The sequence below is a fragment of the Panthera onca genome, chromosome B3, assembly GCF_046562875.1.
Source record: "Panthera onca isolate mPanOnc1 chromosome B3, mPanOnc1 haplotype 2, whole genome shotgun sequence".
NCBI lineage: Eukaryota > Metazoa > Chordata > Mammalia > Carnivora > Felidae > Panthera > Panthera onca.
In genome coordinates this window covers 4,551,087-4,578,156 of record NC_138344.1, presented here as the reverse complement: position 1 = coordinate 4,578,156, position 27,070 = coordinate 4,551,087, and the positions used below count along the sequence as shown (strand labels likewise).

Below are 27,070 nucleotides of genomic sequence, written 5' to 3'. Positions count from 1 at the left end.
AGCCAGTTGGCCATGACCACGAGGGGCAGAGTGGTGAGGGCCTTCTGGGCAAGGGACCAAGGGAGTAGGAAATCGGGAGGCATGTCCGCTTTACGTGGCCTTGGAGGAAGTCCCCTCTGCCTTTCTGTAACGGTGGTGGCATGGGCATCTGTACCATACTGTTTGGATTACTCCGGTTCGCAGTATAGTTTGAAATAAGGGAGCCTGTGATCTCCAGCTTTGTTCTTTCTCAGGACTGCTTTGGCTCTTCGGGGTCTTTTGTGCTTCTACACAAGTTTTAGGATGATTTGTTCTAGTTCTGTGAAAAATGCCACTGGTATTTCGATGGAGATTGCATCGGGTTTGTAGACTGCTTTGGGTAGCGTGGACATTTTAAGAGTATCAGTTCTTCCAGGCCATGTGCATGGACTCTCTTTCCATTTATTTGTGTCATCGTTAGTTTCCTTCACCAGTGTCTTATAATTTTCATCGTACAGGTGACCTCCTTGGTTAAGCTTGTTCCCAGGTATTTTATTCTTTTTGATGTAGTTGTAAATGGGATTTTTAAAAATTCCCCTTGCCGATAGCTCATTATTAGTCTACAGAAACACAACTGATTTGTGTATGTTAATTTTGCATCTTGCAACTTTACTGATTCATTTGTCAGTTCTAATGGTTGTCTGGTGAAGCCTTTAGGGTTTTTCTATATGTAGTATCATGTCATCTGCAAATAGGGACAGTTTTATTTCTTCCTTTCCAATTTGGATAACTTTGACTTCTTTTTTTCTTGACTCATTGCTCTGGCTAAGACTTCCAATGCTATGTTGAATAGAAGTGGTAAGAGAGGACATCCTTATCCTGCTCCTGATCTTAGAGGGAAAGTTTTCAGCCTTTCACCATCGAGGATGAGGTTAACTGTGGGTTTGTCGTATGTGGCCTTTATTATGTTGAGGTACATTCCTTCTGCATCCACTTGGCTGAGAGCTTTGTCATGAATGGATGTTGGATTTTGTCAAATGCTTTCCCTGCACCTACTGAGATGATCGGGGGAATTTTTATCCTTGGTCTTGGTGATGTGGCGTATTATCATGTTGATGGACTTGTGGATGCTGACCCATCCTTGCTTCTCTAGAATAAATCCCAAATGATGATGGTGTGTGATCCTTCTAAAATGTTTATTTTTTTTTTAATTTTGTTTTAATGTTTTTATTCATTTCCTGAGAGAGAGAGAGACAGAGCCTGAGCTGGGGGAGGAGCAGAGAGAGGGAGACACAGAATCCAGGCTCTGAGCTGTCAGCCCAACACGGGACTCAAACCCACGAGCCGTGAGATCATGACCTGAGCCAAAGTCAGATGCTTAACTGACTGAGCCATTTATTTTTGAGAGGTGGGGGCCGGGGCGGGGGGGCGGTGCAGAGGAGAGGACAGAGGATCTGAAGCGGGCTCTGTGCTGACAGCAGCGAGCCCGATGTGGGGTTCTAACTCACGAATCACAAGATCATGACCTGAGCTGAAGTCATGCAACCGACTGAGCCACCCAGGCGCCCTGATGCTATGTGATCCTTTTAATGCGTTGTTGACCGACTTTAGATTTTGTGGTTCGGGATTTTTGTGGGGTTTCGTGGGGTTGGCGACAGGACCCGGTCTGCAGTGCTTAGGCCTTTGGAGCTTGGACTGTGAGAGTTCATTATCAGGAAGTCATCGAAAGCCTGGCTCAGCTTCCTCCAGGAAGAGGAAGCATCAGGGCCGTGTCCTCAGTGGGTCTGGTCCTGCCTTCGAACCCCGTTTCCTGATACCAAGTTGACATTTGCTCCGAGCGTATGGTCTACACTCTAGACCAGTGGTTCTCAGAGCGGCAGACTCTGCAGCACCGGCAGCTTCTGGAAACGCTCAGGCCCAAATTCTCAGGCCCACCCCCGACCTGCTGAAACTGAAACTCCAGATGTGGGGCTCGAAATTTGCATTTCTCGCCAATTCTCGGCTGATGCTACTGGTCCAGGGACCGCACTTTGAGAACCACTGGCCTCGGCAAACTGGAGGCCCCTTCTTCCTTCAGTTATGGGTGAGCAGTCACACTAGAGGGACCAGCCGGCTCTGGGTTCCACCATGTGGCGGTGAGGACGTGTGTACGGCTGCTATGCCCTCGCTCCCGGAGATGAATGCCTCTCCTGAGACGGAGAAGTGGGGCTTCCAGAATAGGCAACAGGGCAGACGTCCGCAGGCTCATGGCAGGGCCTTGGCAACCTGCTCTGCGGCCGGGCAGCGCTCTGTTTTTGCAGGCGTGTGACCTTGGGCGGGCAGCCAACATCTCACGGTCTCGGTGTCCCCGTTGGGGAAGCGGATTTACAAGTACCTCAGTTGGTTTGAGGATCGACGAATCACCACGCGCTGGGCACTGCACCTGCCGCAGAGTAGGACCGCGTGTGGACACGTAGTAGGACCCGATGGCGCTCCCCCCCCCCCCACCCGACCGCGGCATCGCCGTCTTCAGCTGCCCATCCTGTCTTCCGCCTCCTCGCACGCTACAGGCCCCACAGTCGTCTCCCAGGCCGGGAGATCGGATGGGTCCCGGGGACCTCATTTAGGACGAAATGTGCCACCTTAGAAAATTGGAAGGCCACCTCTCTTCTCTCCTATTTATCTTCCCTCCCCGGAGAGCCGCCGCCTCATGCAAAACCCAGCTTCCCTTCCACCAAAGACCCGCATCTCACGGGTAGGCAGTGTCTCTTGGTGGTTGCCCGGAGAAAGTCCCAATTCTGCAGTCAGGTCCTTCCTGGTTTGAGCCACGGCCGCCGCCCTGCCAGGCTGCCGAGCAGTCCCTCATGATAAATTGGACAAGCAGTCTAGACAGTACGTGACTGTCTCTGTGTCTCCCTGCGAGGGAGGGCGGATGACGTCAGCAGCCTCGTGTTGGGGGTGTGCCCGGCACTGGGCAGTCAGCACGAGTCACGGGACAGGAGGACCTCCAGAGCCTGCGTTCCCTGTCAGGTGACAGCCCCCACCACGGTGAGGCCCACGGAGGGGAGCTGGTCCACATCCAGCCGCAGCCTCCATCTGGGAAGGGAGGGGGGACACCTCGGGGCCTGTTCTCGTCTCTAGGGGGGCTGCCCGGGGTGGAGCCTCTGTCTTCTTCGGGGGCCATCCCGCACTCCTGATTCATTTTGAGCTAGAGCCTGAATGTGATCACACGAGACTTTCCGTATTAAAAACAAAAACAACTCTCCCTGCACCCCTCACCTCTCCCGAGGGCACCTTTCCTTCCGGCACGGCTAAGCTTCTAGAAACAGCTGCCTGCACTCACTATCTCCACCGCGATCCCTGAATTGCTAGGTGCCAACGGTCCGTCGCGCGCCTCACCTTTCTGGAATTCTCTGACACGTCTGGCACGGCTGATCGACCACCCTTCTTGATCAGCCGTCCTCGGTTTCCAACACATGCCTCGCCTGGAGGTCCTCCAACCTCTCTGTTTCTTCTCGGTCCCCTCCCTTCACCCCCTCTTACCCTTCCCCCCTCCCATGCTGACCCCAGGGCCCTGTCTTCTGTCCTCACTGCTCTCCTCACTCAGGGACGTTTCCTCGGTGAATCGCATCTATCCCATGGCCTCAACCTACACTTCTGTGCAGATGCATCCCAATCCATCTCTGGCCCAGACCTTCCCCCCTGAGCTCCTGACCCTTTTATCCAGCTGCCCCTCCACCCCACCCCGTGGCTGCCCCACAGGCATCTCACACCCAGCAAGTCCCAAACCCTGCTGCTGAGCTGGCCCAGACCCCCCCTCCGCCAGGCTCCCCGCCTCGAGAAGAGGCCACCTATCACAGAAAATTACAGGAGCAGAAGAGAAACGGAAAATACGGAAGGAAGAACCCAACTTTCAGCAGTCCCAGCACACAGAACAGCTTTTCGGGCACGCCGTCTCCCAGCCTTCCTACGCTTTCGATGTTCTAGCTTCCCCACCTAACATTTTGGCGTAGGGATGCGCCCACCATTACCAATTCTGCGTAACTCATTGTTTTAATGCTTATTTATTTATTCTAAGAGAGAGAGAGTGCCAACAGGAGGGAGGCAGAGAGAGAGAGAGAGAGAGAGGGAGAGAGAGAGAATCCCAAGCAGGCCCCACGCTGTCAGCGCATAGCCAGACGTGGGGCTCGATCTCACGAACCACGAGATCGTGACCCGAGCCAAAATGAAGAGTCAGTCACTCAGCTGACTGAGCCACCCAGGCGCCCTTCTGCATAACCTATTTTAGAACCGTTTGGAACAGATAACACATCCCAACAGCACAAAGGGGAGGCGGTAAAAAGTAAGTCTCCCTCCTACACCGACAGTCACCTAGTTCCCGCCCCAAGGCCACTGCCTCCCTTGCATACCCTTTTAGTGACACTCCGTGCCCACACAGGCCCACGCACAATGCCATCCCCACGCTCCCCTGCACACCGGATAGCACAGCACACACCTTCCCTCTTCTCGCTCGGAAATCACTCCATAACTGCCCACGGAGAGCCCCTCAGTCTCGTTTCCAGACTTTCCGTGTGCTGCTTCGTGGTCATCCCGTGGTCCTGAAACCCGTCCTCCACCGAGAGACATCTGAGTGGTTGTCGGCCTCGCTGAGATAAATCAGACCGCAGGGCAGAGGCGCCGGGGTGGGGGCCGGGGCCCTGGTGAGGAGGGAAGGACTGCTAGGGAAGTTTCGAAGGAAGAGTTGACGAGGCCTGGAGTTGGCAGAGAGAGGTGGTGACAGCCTGAGGGACCGGCTGCCGGGCCCACGTGGGTCTGGCTCTGAGCTTGTCGGTCCTGAGTGGAAGTGCTGTGCCAGAGAGACGACGAGCCTGTCACTCGGGCCCAAAACACCGGAGGGGTCCTCGTGGACCAGGGACTGCGCTCATGAAGGGGGTGCACGCTGTGCAAGGTGCTAGGCCCTGAGCCAGCTCCTCTAACCCTCGCGAGAAGTGGCGGTCCTGCTTCTCCTCCATGGCACAGGCCTCGTCTGTGGGGGGAGGGGGCCGGGGGGATGTTCAGAGCGGAACAGAGAGGACAGAAAGTGCCTCCCAGGAGGCCCCGTATGTGACCTCAGGCAGTGAATTCAGAGCTTCCTCCTGGACCCTGTCAGGTCCCTGAGCGGCACGGCCCTGGACGGAGTGGGTTGTCTGGAGTCTACCTGCCTCTAACCCTGGGGCCTGTGCTCTTGCCTGGCAGGTTCTGCCCATCGTTATCTTCTTCAGCTGTGTCATGTCGGTTCTCTACTATGTGGGCCTCATGCAGTGGGTGATCCAGAAGGTGAGTTCCCAAAGCCACGGCCGGGCTCTCCCACGGCTGCCTACTCACTGGGCTCATGCTCTCCCAGAATGCCTTGCTTCCAAACCCAACCCCCAAATCCCCCAACTCCCCTTCTCTGAGGGCCGGGACCTTCCCAGAATCCTGCTCCGAGAGTCTACACCCTCCCAGAATCCCCTGCTCCCAGGGTCTACACCCTCTCTAATACAATGTTTTCCAGAGCCTTTTTCACAAAACTCCAGCTCCATGGCGGGTTAACACACGTCACTAGGTACAGGGATCCTGCGGTCAGATACTTTTGCGAAGCTGGACCGGACGAACGTAAATCAGTTTCGTACAGGGCTTCTCAGAGCCTTTACTAAGCTGATACATATTTGGTGTCCTCCACGGCGTGTGTGTCCAGCGATTCTCAGATATATTCGTCCAGGGACTCTTTTTGTATGGAGACAGCTTTTTAAAGGCACTGCTGTGATAATCGGAGCTACCCGCAGGTGGATGGGTGGCCTCGGGAAGGGGAGAGCCCCCATCAGTGGAGGTGTGGAAGGAGAAATGTAGGTGAGGGCTTGCTATGCTGGGCTGGGAGTTGGGAGGAAGACTTATCCGGTATTTCCACCCCACCCCTGACTCTCTCCAACTCTGGGGTTTGCCGATGTCTGCCCACAAAGAGCACTCTGCCTCCTAGATCAGCTGGCTGATGCAGGCCACCATGGGCACCATGGCCACTGAGACCCTGAGTGTGGCTGGAAACATCTTTGTGAGCCAGGTAGGTCCTGCAGCGCCCTGCCCCCATGCTCACCAGCAGCATCTCCAAGGAGGGCGGGTGTCCTGGGTCCCCGTGGCTCCTATTCAGTCAGAAAAAGAGACGCTCGGCACTTCTCCCACGGTCACCAAAGGCCGCTGTCCCAGAGACGCTCCCTTCGGGGACGCGCTCCTTGCCTGGGTCGTGCCAGGGAGGGGGGCCTCTCTCGGGCACCTTCTACCTCCCGAGGCCTCGGGGTCTTTATCAGCTTAGAGACTCACAAAATCTACAGATGGTGTCCACCTCTCTCCCTTCACGTAGAAACAGGCTTGAGGGCGGGAACAGCTTGCCAGGACCCCGCAGCATAAATCAGGACTTAGAATCCAGGTGTCTTCTTTCCTGGTCAGGGTTCCTTACCCGACATCATCTTATCTCCCGCCCCACCCCTGCGACCGCCACCCACCTCCCTATATCTGAAATGTATTTTCCAAAGTAAACGTGACTCTAAGGCACCCATCAGTCCTGAGCTCCTTCCAGAAGGCCCGGCACTCCTGGGTGCCAGAGCCCGTTCCAAGGTCCTAGCCCATTGGACCGACACTGGAGTCACCAAAAGACAAGTGGGGAATATTTGCATCTTTTTGGTTATAGTGTCAGTGTGTTGGTTTCAAAGGTTTTTTTTTTTAAAGCCAATTAAGACAATGTGCTCTCCGATAAATTGTCTCAAATCCCTTAAGATGTTTAAGAGGAGACCAGAGAGAAAGGAATGCTGAAATACAAAAGCATTTATTTAAACGAAATGTGGCAAATGTGCTCCGTGGGTTTTTGCTGAGAAAGTACAAATTTAGGTGAATGGAGCCCTGAGCTGCCTAAGGTGAACTGACTTTGAGCGGGCTGATGGGCACGTTGACCTAGAGCCCTGGTTCTTTGCCTCGTTTTCCCCAAGGGGATAATCTTTGAGGATTATCGACATCATTTCAGCCTCCATGTTGGCAGCTTGGACCCTCTTCTGGGGGGCGTCGCACCAGCCCTGTTGCTTAAATGTTTTATGTGTCACCCAGACCCCGTGCTGCAGTCCTGACCTCGCCCCAAACTCCAGTCTGATCCATCCAACTGCCGCCTTGACCTTTCACTCGGGTGCCTAAGGGGCATCTCAAACCCATCACACCAAGCCCAAGCAGGCAGAACCCTGATGCCCTCCTGCTTGCTTCTGATTCTTCCCTTTCTCAGGAAATGGTACCATCGTCTTCCATGAAGTGTTCAGGCAAAACTCAGGAATCTTCCTTCCTTCCTTCCTTCCTTCCTTCCTTCCTTCCTCTGCTTCCCTTGCTCCTGGCTGCCTCTGGCCCGTCAGCAAGTCCTGCCAGCTGGCCCCCCTCGCCCCGTCCCAGCCCTGCCCTGCTGCCCTTCTCCTTTACCACAAGCCACCCTACTCTCCCCACCAGACACTGAATCTCCTCCACTCTCCCTGCTTCTGTCCCCGCCCCTACCACCTGCCCTTCACTTCACTAACACGCCAGAATGATCCTTTAAAACCACAAATCAGATGGCGTTGCCTGGGTAGCTCTGTTGGTTAAACATCCAACTTCAGCTCAGGTCGTGACCTCACGGCTCTGTGCGGACAGCTCGGAGCCTGGGGCCTGCTTTGGGTTGTGCGTCTCCCTCTCTCTCTCTGCCCCTCCCCGCCCCCCCCCCCCCCCCCCGCCATGCTCTGCATCTGTCTCAAAAATAAACGTTAAAAAAAAATTTTTTTTTTTAATAAAAACACAAACCAGATCAGGGCGCCTGGGTGGCTCAGTTGGTTGAGCATCTGATTCTCGATCTCAGCTCGGGCCCTTGCATCAGGCCCCACGCTGGGTGTGGAACCTGCTTTAAAACAAAAAACAAACCCAAACCACAAACCAGATCATGTCACTTCTTTGTAGCCAAGTCCACTCCCTGGCCTGGCTCACCCGCCTTCCCCCTCCTCCTCCGTGTGGAGTCCCGCCCCACACCCCCTGTGGGGCAGGCACAGCCTGGGTCCGCTCACAAGTCCTCAAAATTGCCAGTGTCAAATCGGCCCCAGGATGCTCACCGTTCACTCTGCCTGCGATGCTGTTCTACCAAACCCAACAGTCGGCACCTGCGGTCTCAACTCCAAGGTCACCTCCTTGGGAAGGTCTTTGCTTATTACTCACTATTAAGTACCCGCCAACCATCAGGCATTCCCTGCACATATCTCCGTAGGTCTTAGCGCCATCTAAGATACACTGTTTACCTACTTGGTTCCTTGTTGGTTATCATTTCTTTCCTTAACTCACCCTCCTCCGTTGTACCCAGGACAAAAACTCCTTGAGGACAGGAGCTTTATCTTGTTTACCCCCATCGCTATTCTACAGAACAGTCTGGAACATAGGAAGGGCTCAGTAACTGTTTTTTTAAGTGTATTTATTTTGAGAGACAGGGAGAGAGAGGGCCATGAGCAAGGCAGGGACAGAGAGAGGGGGAGAGGGAGAATCCCAAGCAGGAGCCCCGATGCGGGGCTCAATTTTATGAACTGTGAGATCATGACCGAAGCTGAAATCCAGAGTCGGCTGCTTAACTGACTGAGCCGCCCAGGCTCCCCTCTTTGAGTCTCTCTAATTCTCTGCTTGCTCTCCTGGAAACCGGGGATGAGTATTTGTTTCTCAGAAGGTCCTGAGTGATGAATGTGAAGTGCTTAGTGATGCCAGGACATAGGGGGCACTTGACACGGGGGAGCATCATCAGGCCGAGAGGAAGGCCTAGGGGTCTTTCCGTAGGGCCGGGCCAATGCTGAGGTGCAGGGAGGCCCAGCCAAGTACAGACCCTGGTCCTGACCCCACCTTGCTATCTCTACCCCTGGGAGCCCGAGCACTCACTGTGACGTGCCCACTCCCGGGTGCAGGGGGACGCCCTGGTGCCCGGGCCGGCTCTGGTGGTCTGACACCTTTCCTCTTTGCAGACCGAGGCTCCTCTGCTGATCCGGCCCTACTTGGCGGACATGACTCGCTCTGAAATCCACGCCGTCATGACCGGAGGCTATGCCACCATTGCCGGCAGTCTGCTGGGCGCCTATATCTCCTTTGGGGTATGTCCGCCTCTCCCTTTGTTTGCTGAAAACCTCAAGAATCTGAAGCCCTCCTTTGTGGGCACCCCACACGGCTCCTGGCCAGAGCGACCTGGAGTCTCCTCCCATAGTCTGTGTCCGGAACCCGGGGGGCTGTGACGCAACAGGAGAGGCTACACCTGACTGAGGCAGGCCAGGCGGGCTGGGCCATTCAGCTTCTCGTGTGGCCAGTGGGGGTGAGGATTCCTGGTGTGGCACCTGCTGAGCCCCTCTCATGTGCCAGGCACAGCGCTAGGTATCGGAACATCCCCATTTTACAGAGGAGGAAATTGAGGCTCAGAGAATAAGTGAGATGCCCAAGCCAGGATCTGAACTCACGTCTGTCTGACTCTGAGGCTTGTATACACTGTCCCTCACCTGGGCTGTCCCTGGAGATGTGTCCTACTCTCCCGCCCTCCGCTTCCCCACACCCTTCCTGGATATGAGGCCCTTCCTCTGCTCCTAAATTATTGCTTGTGCAGCTTTCGAGTGCAATACATTTCTAGGTCAAATTCCAGTGGTGCGACTGGAGCCTTTACACCAACCCCAATACTGTGTGGCAAGCAGAGCGAATCTTCAAATGTGTCCCCTACAAAGTGCCTGATAATAATGCTCTGCATTTGTTAAACGGCCTGTACTTACGTGTGCTTTCACATGCAAATATTTTTTTTTAATTTTTTTAAATGTTTATTTATTTTTGAGAGAGAGAGAGAGAGCGCGCACGCGCACAAGTGGGGGAGGGGGAGAGAGAGAGAGAGAGGGAGACCCAGAATCCAAAGCAGGCTCCAGGCTCTGAGCTGTCCGCACAGAGCCCGATGCGGGACTCAAACTCACAAACGGTGAGATCATGACCTGAGCCAAAGTCAGATGCTCAACCGACTGAGCCATCCAAACGCCCCAAGCAAATCTTTTTTTTTTTTTTAAGTTTTACTTTATTTATTTATTTTTGAGAGAGACAAAGACAGCACTAGTGGAAGGGTGGCAGAGAGAGGGAGGGAGGGAGGGAGGGAGAGAGAGAGAGAGAGAGAGAGAGAGAGAGAGAGAGAGAGAGAGACTCCCAAGCAGGCTCGCACTGTCAGAGCATCGGGGCTCAAACTCATGAAACTATGAGATCGTGACCTGGGCCGAAACCAAGAGTCGGACGCTTAACTGACTCAGCCACCCAGGTGCCCCTCACATGCAAATCTTTAAAGATCTTAATTTTTTTCTTAAATATCAAAGAGATTCTTGCTTCTTACAGAAGTGAAGAAAGTAAAAAGAGAACTTCAAACCCACTTCTCATGGGGACCTGCTTTTACTAGATAAGCAGATTAGCAGTTCTCTAACTGGGAACTTGTTAGAAATGCAAATTCTTGGGCCCCACTCCAGACCTGCTGAACCAGAAACACTGGGGAAGGGGCCCCATGTCCTGTATAATGACAAGCCTTCCACATGGCTCTGATGCTCAATTTGAGAACCACCGACTTAGAATACATCATTCCAGATCTTTCTGTGTAGTCATTTAAGTATAGATACCTGAATACACACATGCTTGCCTTCTTTTCTACTAAAAATGAGGTAATTCTACCCATGCTTTTCTGCAGTTTGCCTTTTTTCTTGCAAAATTCTGAACATGACATGAAACCCAGTAGGTATAAAGGAAAAGGTTGACAGAGCTACTGGTAAAAATGAAAAACATCTGTATGGTGAAAGTCACAGTTTTTAAAAAGTTTAAATGATGGATCAGACAAAAACAGTTCATAAATCATAAAAAGGTATTCCAGCTCACTGATAGTCAAAGAAAATAAAACCATCATAAGATACGCAATATTTTACATGCCTCACAATGGGACACTCTTGATGGGAGCGTAATTTGCTGTAACCTTTTGGGAGAACATCTATCAGTCAGTTTAAAAATACTCTTTCCCGGGGCACCTGGGTGGCTCAGTCAGTTAAGTGTCTGACTCCAGCTCAGGTCATGATCTTATAGTCTGTGGGTTTGAGCCCTACATGAGGCTGTGTGCTGACAGCTCAGAGCCTGGACTCTGCTTTGGATTCTGTGTCTCCCTCTCTCTCTCTGCCCCTCCCCTGCTTGTGCTCTGTCTCTCAAAACAAACAAACAAACAAATAAATAAATGTTGAAAAAAATAAAAAAACAAAAAACCTCTTTCCCTTTGATCCAGTTAGGAATATTACGATACAGAAATGCTTTCCCAAGCGGTCAAAAAAGGCCAAACTCCAACATTATTTGTAATAACCACAACAACACCTGGGTGGCATTAAGCACCCGACTTCGGCTCAGGTCATGATCTTATGGTTCGTGGGTTCTAGCCCCGCATTGGGCTCCGTGCTGACAGCTCAGAGCCTGGAGCCTGCATCAGATTCTGTGTCTCCCTCTCTCTCTGCCCTTAGCCTGCTCACGCTCTGTCTCTCTCTGTCTCTCAAAAATAAAATAAATGTTAAATTAAAAAAAAAAAAAAAAGGAAAGAAAGAATGAATGAAAGAGAGAAAGAAAGAGAGAGAAAAGAAAGAAAGGAAGGAAGAGAGAGAGGGGGGAAGAAGGAAAGGAAGGAAGGAAAAGAAAGAAAGAAAGAAAGAAAGAAAGAGAAAGGAAGGAAGAGGAAAGAAAGAAAGAAAGAAAGAAAGAAAGAAAAAGGAAGGAAGAGAAAGAAAGAGAAAGAAAGGAAGAGAAAGAGAGAGAGAAGAAAGGAAGGAAGGGAGAGAAGGAAAAAAGAAAGAAAGAAAAGAGGAAGAAAGAGGAAGGAAGGAAGAGAAAGAAAGGAAGAGAAAGAGAGAGAAGAAAGGAAGGAAGAGAAAGAAAGAAAGAAAGAAAGAAAGAAAGAAAGAAAGAGAAAGAAAGAAAGAAAGAAAGAAAGAAAGAAAGAAAGAAAGAAAGAAAGAAAGAAAGAGGGAGAGGAACGACCTAGATGCCGAGCAGGAAGGGAATGAGCTGAGTAGGTTCGTCCAGGCCAGGCACTGTGGCTCAGCGTCTAGAGTGAGGTGGGCCTCCTCTTGCGGATGGAGAGCAAAGGCCCACCTCTCACTGCCCACAGGGTCTCCTGAGGGATGCTGCGTGTTGCAGGGGTGGAGGGGGCAGGGGAGAGGAGGAGGCTAGGACAGCCCACCCTGTCCCCTCCTCTGGTCGCAAATTCCACCTGTCTCTCTCACCTCTGCCCCTGGGAGCAGGCAAGGGGACAAGCCACCCTGCCCTCAGTCCCTCCTTCCCTCAGGACACATGGACCACGGGTAGGTAAGCTGAGCTCCACATACCCACAGGGCTGCCTGGGCAGGGCGGATGCCGTGTGACTTTTCCAGAAGGCCCCTTGCGCTCTGGGGCTTTGATCTTCTGGAACCCTCCTATCTAGAATTTTCAAGATCACCCGGTTCACACTTGCCTCGCCAAGGCCTAGAGAGAACCCATCAGGGCTGGTGCCCCACCACCACCCCAGATTGATTTCGGAATGTTATTTGTTTTTTATTTTTTTTTTTTAAGTTTATTTATTTTGAGAGAGACAGAGAGAGAGGAAGCGGGGGAGGGGCAGAGAGCGCCAGAGGATCTCAAGCAGGCTCCACACTGTCAGCACAGAACCAGACGTGGGGCTCGAACCCAAAACGTGAGATCATGACCTGAGCCAAAATCGAGAGTCGGATGCTCAACCGACTGAGCCACCCAGGCGCCCCTGATTTCTGAAGGAATTTGATATTTCCAAAATGGAAACTCAAGACTTTGTTCCTGAAATTTTTTTTCCTGGCGGCATGTTGGGGGAGGGGATGCCCTGTCAGGACTTGGGGCCTTTTTAAGGACCTTGACGTTGCTCTGGGTTCCACAGCCGGTTAAAAGAATGGTATTCTTGCCACTGCAAGAGCCTTGCCGCCATTACTTCAGATTAAAATACTGCAAGAACTCTCCTTTTCCACCGTCTGCCTTGCACCTCGGCTTCGGTTCCTTCCCTGTCTCGGGGCCAGAGTTCGGGCCCAAGCCCCAGGCAGTCGCGCCTCCCCTTGAACGGACCCGGGTGCCCACTTCCCTTTAGCTCAGCAGACTGTGCAGAGGCCACCAGGGTCCCCAAGCCTCTGAAGCGGAAGCCTCAGGACCCATCGCTGGCCCAGGTGAAAAGCACCCAACCCTCCTTCCCTCCCTGCTCCCGAAGGGCCTTTAGTCTGGGGTCAGCGAAGCTCTCTTCTGCCCCCACCTGGCTCTTGGCCGTCACTGCAGCGGCCCCAGGACACTCCCACAGCCCCGCCTCCCCGCTCCTTTTTCTCTCTCCCCCAGGACGCTCCTCTGCCCTCAGCCCCTGAATTCCACAAAGATCCCTCTTGCCCATTCCTTGTTTCTCTTTGTTGCTCAACTTCCGGCTCCCTTTGCCCCGCTTCCCTCCTATTGGATGTTTCTAGACCGGCGCCGTCCGATGCAGTCCCCACTAGCCACACGTGGGCACTGAGCCCTTGAAATGTGGCTGGTCTGAAACGAGATGTGCTGTGAGACTCAGCAGGGGGGAAAAATGGATTCATTTTATTACTTTTATATGGATTACATGAGTGGAAAGATAATGTTTTGGATATGTTGGGTTACGTAAAATCCATGACCAAAAATGATTTTACCTGTTTCTCTTTACTTTTTATTTGTTATTTATTTATTATTTTTATTTTTTAATGTTTATTTTTGAGAGAGAGACAGAGACAGAGCGCGAGCAGGGGAGAGGCAGAGAGAGAGGGAGGCACAGAATTGGAAGCAGGCTCCAGGCTCTGAGCTGTCAGCACAGAGCCCGACGCGGGGCTTGAACCCACGAACTGTGAGATCATGACCCGAGCGGAAGTCGGACACTCAACCGACTGAGCCACCCGGGTGCCCCTTCTCTTTACTTTTTTTTTTTAAATTTTTTTTTTTAATGTTTTATTTGTTTTTGAGACAGAGAGAGACAGAGCATGAACAGGGGAGGGGCAGAGAGAGAGAGGGAGACACAGAATCCGAAACAGGCTCCAGGCTCTGAGCCGTCAGCACAGAGCCTGATGTGGGGCTCGAACTCACAGACCACGAGATCATGACCTGAGCCGAAGTTGGACGCTCAACCGACTGAGCCACCCAGGCGCCCCTCCTTCTCTTTACTTTTTAAAAATTTATTTGTTTATTTATCTATTTTGAGAGACAGCATGAGTGGGGCAAGGGCAGAGAGAGGGAGGGAGGGAGGGAGGGAGAGAGAGAATCCCAAGCAGACTCCTCACTGGCAGCACAGAGCCCGACTGGGGGCTCAATCCTACAAAGTGAGTGATCATGACCTGAGCCCAAATCGGGAATCGGAGGCCTAACTGACTGAGCCGCCCAGGCGCCCCTCTCTTTACTTTTTTAATTGGCTACTAGAGAATTTAAGACGAGACCTGGTTCTCATTATATTTGTACTGGGCAACACTGGTCTAGACCTTCTCCCCTGCTCCGAGGTCCCGGGCTCACTGAGTCTGTTCACTGCGACCTCCATATAAATCTCCTTTCTCACCATAGTTCCCCAAAGCTCTAAAGGAGGCCCCAGCCCTCTCCACCAACCGCAGGAGCTGGCCTCTCCACCCACCCCTCTTTGGCCCAGGGACCCCTGTGAGAGGCGCTGTGAACACAGGCTGGGCAGGGTGATGTTGAGGGGATCAGCCACTGATATTCCTCAATTGACTGTGCAAGAGTAGGGGCCCCTGGGGCCGCGTCTGTGAGGTTCTGAGCCCGGCCAAGTGAGCGTGAGCTACGTGACTTCCACATCTGTCAAGTGGGCAGGACTATTGCCTACCTCACAGCAGTTTAAGAATTAAATGCAATAATAGATTACAAAAAAAAATTTTTTTTTAAGCGGGGCGGGGGGCACCTGGGTGGCCCAGTCGGTCGAGCATCCAACTTCAGCTCAGGTCGTGATCTCACAGTTCGTGAGTTCACGCCCTGGGTCGGGCTCTGCGCGGATAGCTCGGAGCCCGGAGCCGGCTTCGGATCCTGTGTCTCCCGCTCTCTCTGCCCCTCCCCTGCTCACGCTCTGTCAATCTCCATCTCAAAAACAAATAAACATTAAAAAATTAAAAAATAAATAAACGCAATAATAGAAAACGGCACAGTGTGGAAAAGGTGGTAGTTCTTTCTCTGACAGATTAGGGTCAGAAATCTATCCTGAAACTGGCCCATTGTATGCCGTAGAGTTGTGTGGATTTTTTTCTTCCCTCAGTAAAGGTGTTTTTGAAAGTTCAAAGGGAGGACCCCTACCCTCTATCTCTGTCCCCCTGGGATGCCTTTGGGTAAAGAGAGGAAACCAGTGGGCGGGAGCGGGCCCTGGGATGGCTTTCCTTGGGGAATGGGGGTGTCACAGCCAGTGTGGACCGACCCAGTGCCCCGGGGAGGCCGGCCTGGGCCAAACTCAGTCCTTTCCAAGCTGAGATGAGCAGCCGGAGCACGTGAGGCTGTGGCCGTGACCGGCCGGCTGGGACGGTGTCCAGGAATGTAACATTGCAGGACGCGTTCCCGCTCAGGTTGGCAAACTAGACGTGACCTCCGAGGTGGAGGAAGGGGGAGGGAAAACCCCAAGATTCCAGGTATGGTACAGTCCCCAGTGGGTCTGAGCAGCCCCGAGGAGGCCAGCGACCTCCCAAAGCCCAGCCAGAAACATCCAGAGAGGACGTCTGTCCCGAGGCCGGCCCCTTCCCGTGAGGAGCAGGGCCTGTGACCGGATGTGCGCAGGGGGAGCGGGGGTCGGTGCCCATACTCCTCTTAAGACGTTTCCACTCCCCGCTGGGAAAGAAACAAAGGGGTTTAAAACCACAGGCAGAAGGACAGACATCACAGAGCCTTAGAGGGTCTCACAGGTCTGGTTCCTCATCCCTTGCTGGCGCTTCTGTGGGTTTCTTCTCCTCTGCTTTTATTAACCTGGACATGTAGCTTCAACTTAACTCCCCTCCTTTTCCCCCCTTTTTATGTACAATTAAAGAACTACAGGTGATTTTTTTATAAACTTTAAGGAGAAGAAGTCTATTTTCCTTTTGTGTTTATAAAAGCAATATGTAGTGTTGTGGACATGTAGACATACGCCAAAAAGCAAAAAGCAGAGAAAATCATCACGGCCCCACTAGCCAGGGACAGACAATTGGCCGACAATTTTGGCGTGTCTCTTGCTGATCTTTTCATGCATAGTTGTGGAAGGTTTTGGTCCCCCCCCCCCCCCCCATCGTGTGGTTATGCTCTGTATGCCATTTTGTGGGCATCTCCCCATGTTATTGCAAAGCCTTGGTAACCTTCGTTTTCAATGGCAGCTTGACAATGCTTAGCCATTCTGTTGTCGTTAGATGTTTGGGTTGGCTCCAGTCTTTTCACTTGGTAAATAATACCGTGTTGGGGAAATGTCCCATCTAACTCTGGGGGAAGGGAACAGGGGAGCAGAGGGTTTGAGGCCACAGCGAGGACCAAAAAGTGGCTGTTGTAGTAGGCAGATTTCCTAAGAGCTCTCCGACCACAGGAGTGGGTGTGATGGGCTGCCTCGAAGTGGTGAGCTCCCCGTCACAGGAAGTATTTTCTTCACAGTAAATAAGGACATTCTTATACCAGGAGGTCAAAGTAGGTCGCCTTGTGGATCCATCCCGACTCTCCTTCTGTGAGCTTTGTCTGAAACCATCACAAACCCCTCAGCCAAGGGAGGACCGGCCCTCAGATGAGTGGTCAAAGGGAGACAGCCTAGGAGGGAAGGAAGAACTTGGAGCCTGGAGCCGAAGACAGGGTCCTTCTCCGTCTTCGTCTGGGGCAGGTTACGTTTAATCTCGTGGGGACTCAGTTTCCTTTCTGTGCTGTGGGATACCACTTCTAGAGGTCCTAGCGGGAAACGCGAGGTTCTGTACACACAGCCTGTGACCCCTTACACTGTCAGTAACGATGACAGCAGCACTGACGATGATGACAGACAGTGGGGCAGGGTACACATGCCCTCTGCTGGCCTGGGCTGCACTCCTGGCAGGGACATTTCCTCTGTCTCCTCCTAAGCCCCATTCTCTCCTTTCTCTCTCTCTCTCTGCAAAGCACTCATTTTATTAATTCTAACAATGTTTTTATTTTTGAGCGAGAGAGAGAGAGAGAGAGAGCGAGCAAGCTGGGGAGGGAGCAAGAGAGGGAGACAGAATCTGAAGCAGGCTCCAGGCGCCCCCAGCTGACAGCACTGAGCTGGACCCACGTGGGGCTGGAACGCACTAACCATGAGATCGTGACCTGAGCGCAAGTGGGACACTTAACCGCAAAAGCCCCATTCTCAATCCTGCAGATCGATGCTGCCTCCCTGATTGCTGCCTCGGTCATGGCCGCCCCTTGTGCGCTGGCCCTCTCCAAGCTGGTCTATCCCGAGGTGGAGGAGTCCAAGTTTAGGAGCCTGGAAGGGGTGAAACTGACCGGCGGGTGAGCACAGCCTGAGGGCGGCCTGCGGAGGGGGCTGTGGGAGGGATGGGGTGAGGGGGGTCAGGAAGGGGAGGCAGGGAGCAGGGGTGGGGGAGGCTGAGGGGGAGAGGCTGGGAGGGAAGCAGGAGCAGAGGCCTCTCCGCCCAACCCCCGGGGCCCTCCCCACTGCTGCCCTGCGCGTCCCGTCCTGCGTCTCAATTTCCAGTCTGGGACCAGCGGGAAACCACCGGCTCATCAAACAGAGCAGCCTGGGATTGCTGCTGGGTATTGCTCAGTCAGTTACGTGTCCGACTTCGGCTCAGGTCATGATCTCGCAGTTCATGGGTTCGAGCCCCGCGTCGGGCTCTGTGCCGACAGCTGGGAGCCTGGAGTCTGCTTCCGATTCTGTGTCTCCCTCCCTCTCTGCCCCTCCCCTGCTCATGCTCTGTCTCTCTCTTTCTCTCTTCCGAAAATAAACATTAAAAATTTTTTAAAAAACAAATAAACAAAAGTCAAAAGAAACAGGTGATTTTAACGACAAGTTTTTGAGCAGGCTTCACGCCCGGCGCGAGGCTTGAATTCACAACCCTGAGATCGACACCTGAGCTGAGATCAAGAGTCAGACACTTAACTCACTGAGCCCACCCGGGTGCCCCTTAATAAAATATTTTTTAACCCAATATGCCCCAAATATTGTCATTTCAACATGTAGTCAATATAAAACATCATTAATGAGTGACTTCATGTTCTTTTTTTTGTACTTATTCTCTGAAATCTGGCATGTGCTTTTTTTTTTTAATTTTTTCTAATGTTTATTTTATTTTTGACAGAGAGAGACAGAGCATGAGTGGGGGAGGGGCAGAGAGAGAGGGAGACGCAGAATCTGAAACAGGCTCCAGGCTCTGAGCTGTCAGCACAGAGCCCGACTCGGGGCTCGAACTCACAGACCGCGAGATCATGACCTGAGCCGAAGTCGGCGGCTTAACCGACTGAGCCACCCAGGCGCCCCTGCTTTATACTTACAACACAGCTCAGCGCTGGCCAGGCTCCTTCCAAGTGCTCTGAGCCACACGTGGCTGGTGGCTCCCGCCTGTGGACACAGCACGTTGTGGGCAGCCGGGGTCTCATCCTAACCCCGGGTTCAGCGCCTTCTCCCCCCTCCCCCATCCCCCCATCAGCACCTTCTCACTCCCTCCCCTGCCCCAGGGTCTCAGAACAAAGACAAGGACCCTGGGCTCTGAAGTGCTTCGTCCAAGCTTCCTCTCTGAGCCCATAGGATGAGAAGCCCCACTGTTTGTGGGGACAGGCTAATCACGACAGTTCGTGGTCCCCAAACAGAGACGCTCAGAACCTGTTGGAAGCAGCCAGCAGTGGGGCTGCTGTCTCCGTGAAGCTGGTTGCCAACATCGGAGCCAACCTGATCGCCTTCCTGGCGTTGCTGGCCTTCGTCAACGCGGCCCTGTCCTGGCTGGGAGCCGTGGTGGGCGTCCAGGAGCTCAGCTTCCAGGTATAGCTGTGCTGCCCGCTTGGCCCGCGAGGGGCGCCCCGGGGGCAGGGGCGTGGGCACCAGTGGGTGGACACCCAGCAGAGCCCAGGCCAGCCCCCGTCATGGCAGCCGCCCTTGTCCCTGTGCCTCACTCAGCTCATCTGCTCCTATGTCCTGCGGCCCGTGGCCTTCTTGATGGGTGTGACCTGGGAGGACTGCCCGGTGGTGGCCGAGCTGCTGGGGATCAAGCTGTTCCTGAACGAGTTCGTGGCCTATCAGGGGCTCTCCCAGTACAAGCAGCGCCGCCTGGCCGGAGTCGAGGAGTGGGTGGGCACCAAGAAGCAGTGGATCTCCGTGAGTGTCCTGGTCCCCTCCCTGAGCCCCCTGCGGCTGCCGTCCTGGCTCCCGGACGGGCGGTGGACACGCCCGCCTCCCAGCCCTACTGCCCTGAGCAACCAGCCGGCTTCAGGCCTCGCTGCCACCTTCCAGAAAGCCTTTTAGGAGGCTGAGCTGCAAGGAAACAGTCTTTTTTTTAATGTTCATGTATTTCGAGACAGAGAGGGAGCACAAGCAGGGGAGGGGCAGAGAGAGCGAGAGACACAGAATCCCAAGCTCGAACCCACGAACCCTGAGATCGTGACCTGAGCCGAAACCAAGAGTCGGACACTCAACCGACTGAGCCCCCCAGGGTGCCCCAGGAAAGGGTCTTGTTGGGGGAGATCTAAGATCTCCCTGTAGATGGGCCACCATCCTGTGTGGCTTCGGGACAGCCACTGTGCCTTGCCTCTCCTGCTGGAAACCGGTGTCATTTGTGCCGCGGCTGTCCTCAAAGGGACACACGTCCGCGTCCAGTGAGCAGAGGGAGCGAGCTGGGGAGGCCCCACCACGTTCACTGCCATTCTATCGGATTCAGTTCAGGGGCTGGCTTTTTCTGTGGCTAAAAGTTCTATAAAATGAAACTTTCTAAACAAATAAAAGCTCTGTGGCATCACTGAGAATAAAACAGTCACCTGTCACCTCGCCATCCAAAAATAACAGCTAGTGTTGTTTTATGCATTTTCTTCTTTTTCTTAAGACAGTTTACACGGCTGCCATTATATATATAATTTTTTGAGGCGGGGGGGGGGGCGCAAGTGAGTGAGGAGCAGAGAGAGAGAGGCGGGGCTCACCTGGGGCTCAAGCTCACCCAGTGCGGGACTTGAACTTACGAACTGTGAGATCATGACCTGGGCCGAAGTCAGATGCTTCACCCCTGAGCCACCCAGGCACCCCCACACAGTGGCCATTATAGCACCCACCCTGTGGTAGCCGGCTTTTCCCCACCTGTTTCTGACAGAAACATTATCTGTGACGTATGTATGCTGACGTATTTCACCAAGACCCCTGCCGTTGGGCCCTCTGGGTTAATTGCATCGTTTGGCTATTTTACGCGGTGCTGGGATGAGTGGCTGCGTGCACAGAGCTGCTCCCTCCTCTCGGATCATTTCCTCCGGAGCTTTCCCAGATGCGGGAAGACTGAATCACAGGGCCTGAGTCCTCCCGTGGCTGCTGCCAGTAACTTCCCTAAAGGGTGGGGGCAACTGAAATCGCCCCCCCCCCGGCCGTGCCCTGAGCGCTGGTTTTACCGCTAAACGGCACCGAGCAGCCCCTTTGGAAAAAATTAAAAAGTTGTGCCACTTTAACGGACCAATAACAGCTCGTTGTTTAAATTGGCGTTTCTTGGGTTACTAGGAACTTTTAACACAAAATGCTTTCTCTTGTCTTTGAAATTAGGTTTTAAATTGTAAGGGAATGTAGCCTCCAGTTAAAAAAAAAAAAGTTCGAGATCGAAAGTACAGATTTCTCCTTGCTCCTTGTCCTCAACCCCTGTGTCAGTCTCTCCTCTAGAGATAATGGATGGGATGCTCCTTGAGGATCTTTTTTTATGAACTTCTTTCCTTTCGCAAGTGTTTGTTGAGACCTCTAAGGTGCCAGGCACTCTGCTGGGCACCAGAAATTCGAAGGGGAATTAGACAGATATGGTCCCCAGTGTCATGGAACTTACATCGAGTGAAAAGAACAAGAAAGCAAAGGAATAAAAAGTAAAATAAGGTCTTTGTGGTAAGTTCTATGAAGAAAACAAGAAGAGGAAACAAAGGGGTCTTCCTCGGCTGGGCGAGTCGCAAAAGGCCCCCCTGAGGCGTGGCAGTTAGGCCAAGACTTGGAGGGTGGAGAAGGGGCCAGGTGAAGCTGGGAAGAATATTCCAGGCAAAGAAAAGGCATGTGCAAAGGCCCTGAGATTGAAAAACACTTGTTTGGAAAATTGAACGGAGAGAGGCACAGCTAGAGCAGGTGGTAATCGTAGAAGAGACTGGCATAGGCTGAGGAGTAGTCGAAAGTTCCTGAAGATTTGACATTTTACATCTTAAGATTACACAGGCTGCTGGATAGAGGGTGATTGTAGGTGAGCAAGCAGGATGCAGGAGCCTTAATATTTTTCCATCAATTTGTATAAATTACGTTATAAAGACATTAACCTTTTTCTTTTTTCTTTTTTTTTTTAATCTTTTTCTAATGTGTTTTATACACATATTTTTCCCAGCCTTTCCTCCCCCTTCGTCTTGCATTCAGGGATTTTTCTTGTAACAGATTTTACAACAAATCTTTTCCTTTGTGATTTCTTCTATTACTTCTAAACTTAGAAAGGTATCTCCATTCCAGAAATCTGGGAAGTGTTAAATTCCTGAAACATTATGGTGAAATATTTAAAAGCGTAACTTTTGCAGTCAGACAGAACTGAATTCCAACTCTGACACAGCAACCTTCATGCTGTGTGAACTTCCGCAGTTACTTACCCTCTCTGAGCCTCAGTTTTGCTCCTGTCCAAAATGAGTTATAACGCTACCCTCGTAAGTATAGTTATTATCTTCTTCTATTTTCTATTATTTGATGTTTGAAATACCAGTATTTGTCTGCTTCAGTGCTCTAGAAATGATTTTTTTTTAATGTCGCATGAGGTATGGTGTAAGCCAATTTTTTTTTTAAATTTTTTTTTAACGTTTATTTATTTTTGAGACAAAGAGAGACACAGCATGAACGGGGGAGGGGCAGAGAGAGAGGGAGACACAGAATCGGAAGCAGGCTCCAGGCTCTGAGCCATCAGCCCAGAGCCCGACACGGGGCTCGAACTCGCGGACCGCGAGATGGTGACCTGAGCCGAAGTCGGACGCCCAACCGACTGAGCCACCCAGGCGCCCCAATTTTTTTTTTTATTCTAAGCTGTTCCACTTGGGTCTTAACATCTCTTTCTGGGAAATTAACTGTTTACGTGGGAAGGGAGGAAGAATTACTTTGCTTAACTACCTAGTGTCTGCCTGGTACTTCCCATGCGGTGTGTGACCCTCCTGACAGCCTTCCAGGCAGGTGCTATGATTCCCACATTCCAGATGGAGACGCGAAAACTGCACTTGATCTTAGCCAAAAGGCCGAGACGCGATGAGACGCGAAAACTGAAAGAGGCTGTTGACTTGCTTAATCCGGTCATAGGTGGGGACAAGCCTGGGGCCCGCGTTGGCTGGGCTCCCAGGTCCTCACTGGCTTCAGCAGGCCGTGCTCTGGTGTCTCTAAGTCTCAGAGCCCAAGTCAAGTCTGCAGTGTTGGGAAGGGCCATTCACCCAGCGCCCCCCAGGGCACAGAGCTCAGTGGGGCCAAAGCGAGAGGGCAGGGCGAGCCTGCATCATACCAGGAAAGGCTGGCAATGAAGATAAGGGAACTGAGGGCACCTGGGTGGCTCAGTCTGTTAAGGGACCGACTTCTGCTCAGGTCACGATCTCACAGTTGTGGGTTTGAGCCCCGCGTCGGGTTCTCTGCTGTCAGCACCGTGCCTGATTTGGATCCTCTCTCTCTGCCCCTCCCCCACATTCAGTCTCTCCCTTCAAAATAAATAAACATCTAAAAAAAAATTAATGAAGGTAAGGGGACTGAAGTGACAGAAAGGGGGCTGTTTCTCAGGTGGTGCAGCCTGCACGGACATAGAGGCGGTGTGTGAGGCCCGGGAGGGGCAGCAAAGGTCAAAGACGCACCGGATGTGGGTGCAACTCGGGCCGGGGAGCCAGGGCGGTGTGGGGGCGCCCCGTCCCAGCCAAGGGAAGCCCCTCCTCACTCATCCTCTGTACTTTCAGGTCAGAGCAGAAATCCTCACGACGTTTGCCCTCTGTGGATTCGCCAACTTCAGCTCCATTGGGATCATGCTGGGAGGCCTGAGTGAGTCCGGCAACCTGGGCGGCCGGGGGCCTGGCTCTGAGACAGCTTCCTGGGGATCTCTGGCCTCGGTTCTCCCACGCGGTCAGGGCAGGGCCTGAGCAAGATGGCAGTCGGGGTTCCTCCCGGCCCGTGACTCCTCTGCGCCAGGGATCGGCACCTTGGGGTTCGCACCTTGGCCTTGCAGGCCAACCCCGGCTCAGGGGCCTGGGGAGGAGTAGCAAGTGGGGTGCTGGCCCGAGGCTTTGGCCCGCAGGCTCCCACACCCGCGGTGGACACGCAGCCCTGGCGAGGCCTAGGGAGGAAGGCACGGTTCTCGGCTCTTTCCCCAAAAATGTCCGCTCTTCACAGTCCCCCTGCCTGGTGGTGTAACTATCCCATTTTACAGAGTAGGACACTGAGTCTTGGAGAAATGGAGTGATGGCCCCAGAAGTGGCTGAGCCCGTGTTTAATCCCAGCTCGGCCTGACTCCAAACTCATGTTCTCTTCGTACATCTGCCGTTGAGGGTGGCAGCTGTGGAGTGCTACCTGGAGCCTCAAGTCAGGCCAAAGAGGGTTCCCAAACTCCGTGAGTGGTCAGCAGGGCGACATCTATCCCTCTGGCCGCCCGGAAGAGGGAGGGGAGCCAGCAGGTGCATCCAGAGGTGCAGAGTCCGGGCGGAGGGGCATATGGCTTCCTGGCCTGAAGCACTCCCGTGCCCTTGCAGCCTCCATGGCCCCCCAGCGGAAGAGCGACTTCTCACAGATAGTGCTCCGGGCGCTCTGCACGGGGACCTGTGTGTCGCTGGTGAATGCCTGCGTGGCCGGTGAGTGCAGGCCTGGCAGAGCCCTGATTTTCTAGCCGGCTCCCGTCCAGGGTCGGACACCGAGGCTCTGGGCCCTCCGGAAGTCCCTGGGGGTGGGGAGTGGGGGGCACAGACCCTGCCCAGCAGCTGCCTTCCCTGCGCAGGGATCCTCTATGTGCCCAGGGGGGCTGAAGTAGACTGCACGAGCCTCCTGAACACAACCGTCAGCAGCAGCAGCTTCGAGGTGTACCAGTGCTGCTGTGAGGCCTTCCGGAGGTGAGGCCTGGGTCGTGGGGCTACGGGGCCCCGCAGTAACGGGGTGCAGAAGACCTGAGTGTCTTAGGGGTGCCTTTGGCACCGGGGCAAGCGGTAGAAATGTCATGGCTGTGGCCGATGTGGCCAGGGGAGGCGGAGGCGGGGCCTGAAGACCAAACTTGGGGACGAAGGGGGACCAGAGGCACGGAGCAACTCCCCTAGGGTTGCACAGCCTTTAGGGGCCAGCAGGGCCTGGCCCGGGGCCCAGACCGCAGCCTTTGCTTCTTTTCAGCACCAGCGCAGAGGTCAGCCGCGGGGCCCTGGACACCTGCTGTCGATTTTACAACCACACGACCTGTGCGTAGCCGGGACCGCACGTCTTCGGCCCTCTGGGGGAGCCACAGGGCTTAGAGTCGCCTCAGTCACACAGTTGGAAAGGAGCGATGGGGCGGGTGGGCAGAGACCGGATGGTATGGAGGTGAAGGATGCTCCCCAGTCCTAGCCCCCTTCCTGCTCCCTCCCGAGATGTGAATTCTTGGGGTCGCCTCTGCCTCCTCGTCTCGCCCCTCCACATCCAAAGAGCACCCAGGCCTCTGTCTTCCCACCTTGCGTCTCTCACATCTTCTGTTATGGGGTCCCTCCCTCCTCCTCCTCTGGGCACGTGAATCTGGCCTCTGCGGGACGGGTTCTCCTGGGAACCCCTGCCTCTACTTTCAAAGACTCCCCCACCGCCTTTGCCCACAGCACTTCCCAAACTGGTGTCCCGTGAAACACTGGCCAACAAGGTGTTCAGGAGATTCCAGGATCCGCCAGGCTTGGGAAACTAGGCGCTGAATAAAGTTAGACAGGTTTTATTTTGTGTTTGTTTCTGTTTTACTGTGGACTCGTCGAAGCTTGATATAGACATGATAGGAGACGGTTTCCAAATTTTGGGGAGAGCGCAAGCGGGGGAGGAGCAGAGAGAGGGGGACAGAGGATCCAAAGTGGGCGCTGCGTTGACAGGCTGTCGGCACAGAGCCCGACGTGGGGCTCGAACTCACGAACCGCGAGATCACGGCCTGAGCCAAAATCGAACGCTCCACCAGCTGAATCACCCAGGTGCCCCAACCCTAAGAACCTTTCTGATGGGAGCATCTCTTAGTTGAGGACCCCATGGAACACAATTTGGGAAATATTGGTAATATGAGCTACTTTACGTAATTATAATACTCACAACCGTTTACATAGCACTCCGGGTCCCCGTGCTCCATACATCCTAACTCAGCCTTTTTTATGTTTGTTTTTAGTTTTTTTAAATGTTTTGTGTATTTTTGAGAAAGAGAGCGAGAGAGCAAGCAGGGGAGGGGCAGAGAGAGGGGGACAGAAGATCCGAAGCAGCCTCCGTGCTGACAGCAGCCAGCCCCATATGGGGCTCAAACTCACGAACCATGAGATCATGCCCTGAGCTGAAGTTGGACACTTAACTGCCTGAGCCGCCCAGGTGCCCCCCCTAACTCAGCCTTAACAACTTTATGAAGTCAGGTACTGTTAGTATCCCTGGTGGCTGAATCAGAGGCCCAGAGAAGTTAGGTAACTCGCCCAAAGTGACACAGCCAGGAAGAGGAAGAGGCAAGATTTGAACCCAGGCCATCCGGCTTCACAAGCTGTGTTTGACCTCCCGGCTAGGTTGCTAACATTCAAGGAACTCAGTTGGGTGGGGGACTTGTCCTTACCTCCTCCCCTCGCCTTTTCTCCCCAGTCCAATCCTGCCGTTCCGCTGGGTCAGGCTTCTGATGCGTCTTCCCTGCCTCTGAGCCTTCGTTTGTGGTGTCCCCGTCACCCAGCACGCCCTGCCCCTCTCCCTTTTGCTTTTGCCGCTCCTACCCCACTTCCCACTTCCCCAGCAGCTTTGGGGGCGTGGCCTGTGGGGCACCTGTCCCTGTGGCCGTCGTCGCTCCCTCACTCACCTCTGGCGGATCAGGCTTCCCAGTTGGAGCCAGCGCTGGCCTGAGGCAGCAGCCGCTCTGCTCTGTCAGGGAGTGTGCTCCACCGGGCACTGGCCTTGCTCCTTGGGACGCCCACAGGCTGCCCTCAGGGCCTGAGTCCTTCCCCTTAGTTCTGCAGACTGGAGCCTTGGCTTGACCCCCACACCCCATGTCTAGGCCCTTATCCCTGCCCCAGGTCCCCCTGAGCTGTCTCAGGCCACCCTCCCACGGGAACCGAACCATTTCCCCGTATCAGACCCAGCCCCTTCCCTGCCTGTCCGTCGGGTCACGGAGCTGCCTGAGGGCCCCCCACCCCGCCCTCCTTCCCTGGGACCCCTGCACACATGTCCCTGAAAGACCGTAAGCCCCTTGGCCACGGGGCTCCCCGTGCTTCTGTCTCTCCCCTGGGATTCAGTGCAGGGCTGGGCCCACGAAAGGCCACGAATGAACGCACGCGAAAGAATTGCAACTTGTCTCAGAGGCACCAGAGCCTGCGTGTGCCCCGTGCCCTAAGGACACATGCACGTGTACTCACACGTGCCCTCAGCACTGCTCTGATTGAGGGGCAGGCACAGAATTAAGGTCTCCTTAGTCGTCAGGCCTTCCCCCCACCCCCGTGCTCCTTCCTCCTCATTGGGCACCTGCAGGAGCTGGGAGCCCTTTGAGGCTGGGCCTGCAAATAGATTCTGCCCGGAGAAGGCACCGAGGCTGGTGCCAGATGCCCATGCTTAACTGCATCCCAGGTGGCAGCTGTAAGTCAAGCTCGGCACAGAAGCCTCCACCTGCGCCCTCCACAGCCAGGACAGACATTGCTAATCAATCATAGCACTCCCCACACTGAACCCGGAAGGGGCTTCAGAATCCCCATCAGTGCGGTGCTGGATGAGCCCACT

The 27,070-nt window shown here is 53.8% G+C and overlaps 1 protein-coding gene across 1 annotated transcript in view; it reads left to right on the top strand.

Annotated features, from left to right (window-relative positions):
- SLC28A1 (solute carrier family 28 member 1) overlaps window positions 1-25,067 on the top strand; it is a 48,276-nt gene extending 23,209 nt beyond the window's left edge. The window contains exons 8-17 of the mRNA XM_060617568.2: window positions 5,173-5,253; window positions 5,933-6,013; window positions 8,949-9,074; window positions 17,339-17,469; window positions 18,787-18,955; window positions 19,091-19,288; window positions 23,095-23,176; window positions 23,881-23,979; window positions 24,123-24,234; window positions 24,506-25,067. Coding sequence (XP_060473551.1) covers window positions 5,173-5,253; window positions 5,933-6,013; window positions 8,949-9,074; window positions 17,339-17,469; window positions 18,787-18,955; window positions 19,091-19,288; window positions 23,095-23,176; window positions 23,881-23,979; window positions 24,123-24,234; window positions 24,506-24,578 — 1,152 coding nt within the window. The 3' untranslated portion in view covers window positions 24,579-25,067. The remainder of the gene's footprint in view (window positions 1-5,172; window positions 5,254-5,932; window positions 6,014-8,948; window positions 9,075-17,338; window positions 17,470-18,786; window positions 18,956-19,090; window positions 19,289-23,094; window positions 23,177-23,880; window positions 23,980-24,122; window positions 24,235-24,505) is intronic.
- The last annotated feature ends 2,003 nt before the right edge of the window (window positions 25,068-27,070 follow it).